At 53.0% G+C, this 3969-nt stretch overlaps 1 protein-coding gene and 1 long non-coding RNA gene across 4 annotated transcripts in view; one reads left to right on the forward strand and one right to left on the reverse strand.

Moving 5' to 3' along the window:
• LOC138169524 (uncharacterized) overlaps window positions 1–3969 on the reverse strand; it is a 76435-nt gene that overhangs the window by 72007 nt on the left and 459 nt on the right. The window contains exon 1 of one of the 2 annotated variants that reach the window (XR_011170371.1): window positions 2167–2303. The exons of the other annotated variant lie outside the window; for it this stretch is intronic. This is a non-coding gene — a long non-coding RNA (uncharacterized lncRNA). Of the gene's footprint in view, window positions 1–2166; window positions 2304–3969 lie in introns of those variants that run through there. 2 annotated transcript variants of the gene reach the window in all.
• EMX2 (empty spiracles homeobox 2) overlaps window positions 2251–3969 on the forward strand; it is a 9573-nt gene continuing 7854 nt past the window's right edge. The window contains exon 1 of one of the 2 annotated variants that reach the window (XM_069099047.1): window positions 2251–3540. In XM_069099047.1, coding sequence (XP_068955148.1) covers window positions 3147–3540 — 394 coding nt within the window. In that variant the 5' untranslated portion in view covers window positions 2251–3146. The remainder of the gene's footprint in view (window positions 3541–3969) is intronic. The other variant, XM_069099048.1, reaches the window with a different exon arrangement.

Below are 3969 nucleotides of genomic sequence, written 5' to 3' on the forward strand. Positions count from 1 at the left end.
ACACACACACACACACACACACACACACACACACACACACACACACATACGGTTTCATTAAATCTCTTTACTATTCCTAACCAAACTGGAGAAATTTGTGTATTTGAAAGAGTTCTTAACTATCTCTGACTGTTGGACAAGGGATGGTGTGGTGGGGTAAAGGTTGGGGCAGGGAGTTAGTCGGAGGCAGATGATGGGGAGATTTCATCCTCTTAGGAGAGGCTGAGGAAATCAGCTTTCCTGCCACCTGTCTTCCAGGCTCCCGCCCCCTGTCCCCCCCCCCCCCCCGGCTCCCCACCTCCCAAACACATTCCAACCAACACAACCATCCGAGTTGGAGGCTTCTTCGCCTAGGTCCCCCATCCCGGGGAGCTGGGCCCATTTCCTCAGTTGGCTCAGGCCCTCAAGGAAACTACCAGGTGCAGGCAAACTCCCTTGGGGGAGGGGCAGCCCTGGGTAAAGGGTGAAACCCAGGACGCGACCCCTGCTCCGCTGGCTCAGTGCTACGAATGAAACCTGGAAAGTGCGGGAGGGAGGGGGTTGGTTATACAGCACCTAGTAGCGTGGGCATGTACATATGTATGTATGAGTGGGTATGTATAATATGAGTATTTGCAAGTCCGTGCTGGGTACAGAAATCATCAAGTTAGGGGTGGGGTATGCAAGAACTTTTTAACGCGTACTCCAGTCACTAATGCGCTGGGACACCTAAGAGAAGGTCCCTCAGTGTATGGTCCAACTTTCAGAAGGGATTTCTGAAGACAACACCACTGGCCGCCCCCGTCCCCCATGCCAACACTAACAAAAATAAGTTGATAAACAAGCAAATAAAGAAAGAAGGGGAAATGGGGGGGGGAGGAGGGAGGAACGAGGTATGCGGTCACCCACTGGGCGAAAGAACGAGATCCACAGATAATCACTTTCAGAAGAAATGTGTATCCAGACGCGGCGTTTTTCTGTTGTTGTCGCCTCCTAAAAATGTGTGTATCAAGCTTCTATTTCTGTCTCCCTCCCCCCCCCCCCCCCCCCCCCCCCCCGCCCCGTTTCCCCTCCCGGTCTACTTTCTCTCAGGTTTCTCGGCAACCTATTCACTCAACACAAGCATTTCTTCGTCCTTAAGATAAATTACACCGCCTCGGCGTAATAGATTTAAAGTACGCCAGATTTTTTTTTTTTATAATTAATTGTAAACGTGAAAAATACCTGCTGGTACTTCACTTTAGAGGAATGTAATTGGAAAAAAAAAAAAAAAAAAAAAGGAAAAAAGAGGCGGCTGATGAATAGATAATAGATCTTTAACTACCAATAAACAGTAAGCTGCAGCCAGCAGCCTCGGGATGTGATCATAATTATTCCTCGGCGCGAACCAATGGGGATGAGGGAACTCAGCCCTAAAATCATCCCAAAACCAAAGGCGAACTCGAAAATACGGACAAGGTCTGGAGCCTGAAATCCAACTCACTTTCTAGTCGTCTTCCCGACTGAAGCCCGAGATTTAACTCACTCACACTGCTCCTGATCCTCTCCAAACATAGCAATTAACAATCCAGGGTGGGACATAGTGGTAGATGCTTTAATACATGACGTTAGGAACAACAATAATAACAAAGATAATAAGAATGATCGCTAAGACACAAACAGCATCTACCTCAACAATGCAGACTTTCTTTCCCCCAGAACTTTCGAAGGAATCATTTGTATTTGTGATGGTGGAGGGGGTGAGTTTGTGGAGGGTAGAGGTTGCAATCACCACCCAAGGAAAAAAAAAAATGTGACTTGAGAAAGAGAAGGGACAAACTAGTAGTTTGCTCTAGTTGCTCTTCGAAGGGGCCCGATGGTGTCGATTTGCCAGCTACCTAAAAGGGCAGGGTCTCTTAGACCCTCTCGGTCCCAGAGACCCTTTGGAACACAAATTTGGAAAGGAGGGAGCTAGGTAGCAGAGAAAGGGAGGGGACAGCTCAAAAGAGTTTACTCTTCGCCTAGGAGACAACATTAAGTTTTGCCCTCAGGAGGGGGAGGGGGATGGAGAAATATAATAGTTTCCCCCACCCTCACCCCAAGCCAGCCCCCTTTAGCCCTCCCCATGAGTCCTACTCCCTCCTCCCCCGGGCTCAAGTCTGGAATGAGAAGCCGCGGAGCGCGCGGGAGGAATCTGTGCTCTCCTACCTGCCCCCGTGGCAGCTGGCTCGGGTTGGGAGGGGAAGCTGTGGATGGTGGCGGCGGCAGCGCCCGGCGGGGACTCTGCTGGGACCTGGGCGCCCCGGAGGGAGTGGTGGTAGAGGTGGAGGAGGAGGCGGGGGAGAGAAAGGAGGAGGTGGGGAAGGAGAAGGAGGAGGAGGAAGAGGAGGAGGAGACGAAGACGAAGGAAGAGGAGGAGGAGGGGACGAAGAAGGAGGAAGAGGAGGAGAAGGAGAAGAAACTGCAGCTGCCGCAGCCTTGGTAAGCGCTGGGAGAAGGCACAGAGACGACGAGAGCAAGAGCAGCGGCTCAGGCAACCCTCGACTCCGTTCCACTCCGGGCCCGGATCCAGCCCTCCAGGTTCCCAGCCGCTCGCCTCCCTCTGACGCACTTTAAAGAGTCTCCCCCCTTCCACCTCAAGGCGAGTAATAGCGACCAATCATCAAGCCATTTACCAGGCTTCAGAGGAAGCTGTTTATGTGATCCCCGCACTAATTAGGCTCATGAACTAACAAATCGTTTGCACAACTTGTGAAGAACCGAGTACATCCATGGATTGTCTTTGGACTTAGGGTGCCCTGCCCGCCTTTTGCAGAAGAGAGGAAACTTTTTTTCTCCCTCGAGAAACTTTTTCCCCCCTTCTTTTCTCTGCCCGCAGCTCTGGGTCCCCCACGCTACCTCGCCAAAAAAAAAAAAAAATACCCCTCCCCATCCCAGCCTGCAAACTCCTCTGGAAGGATTTTTTTTTTCTTCTCTCATCTTTGGGTGCGTTCTGGTTCAAGATTCTCGGGCTCCTTCCAGTTGCGTTGCCTCTCCTCTCCCTCCCCCTCCCCCCTTTTCTTTTCTTTTTTCTTTTCGACAGCAAAACAAAAATATCATTTTTTTCTTCCCGAAACTCGGCGTTGGAGCCAGCGCATTGCTGACGCTCCGGAGCGGGGGAGCCCCCAGGACTCGCTCGGCGGCGCAGCATGTTCCAGCCGGCGCCCAAGCGCTGCTTCACCATCGAGTCGCTAGTGGCCAAGGACAACCCCCTGCCCGCCTCACGCTCCGAGGACCCCATCCGCCCGGCGGCTCTCAGTTATGCCAACTCCAGCCCCATAAACCCCTTCCTCAACGGCTTCCATACTGCAGCGGGCAGGGGCGTCTACTCCAACCCGGACTTGGTGTTTGCAGAAGCCGTCTCCCACCCGCCCAATCCCGCCGTGCCGGTCCACCCGGTGCCGCCGCCGCACGCCCTGGCTGCACACCCCCTGCCATCCTCGCACTCGCCCCACCCCCTCTTCGCCTCGCAGCAGAGAGACCCATCCACGTTCTACCCCTGGCTTATCCACAGGTACCGATATCTGGGCCACAGATTTCAAGGTACGTGCCACGTTGCCTGGGTCCCTGCTCGCCTTTTCTGCTCCCCTATCCCCCTTGCTTCCCCAAGAGCCTGGCCTGGGCGCAGCCAGATTGGGAATGCGTCGTTTTGAAAGGCCTTGGCATTTTATCCCTCCGGCTTTTCTGGGATCCAGGCTCCCGGGTTTGGAAGTCCTGCAGTAGGGAAGTTGTACTCAATGAAGGAAAGCAGAAAGAGGTTCTAGATGCTTCTTTTCCCCCCTCCTCTTTTTCTCCCCAAAAAGACTTGACCTTTTTAGAGGAACGAAAAGGACGGGGAAGTTGTCACAGTCTGTAGAGGGGCTTAAAGTGAGGAGCGCTTGAAGGGCACTGGAGGGGAAAAGCCACCGCGTTCATTGTGTGAAGGTAAACGCAGGAAAAAGCTTCGAGCCAGATCATTCTTCATACAACCTC

The sequence above is a fragment of the Petaurus breviceps genome, unplaced genomic scaffold, assembly GCF_028583685.1.
Source record: "Petaurus breviceps papuanus isolate PSGF00001 unplaced genomic scaffold, PetGlider_PUasm1.0 37, whole genome shotgun sequence".
NCBI lineage: Eukaryota > Metazoa > Chordata > Mammalia > Diprotodontia > Petauridae > Petaurus > Petaurus breviceps.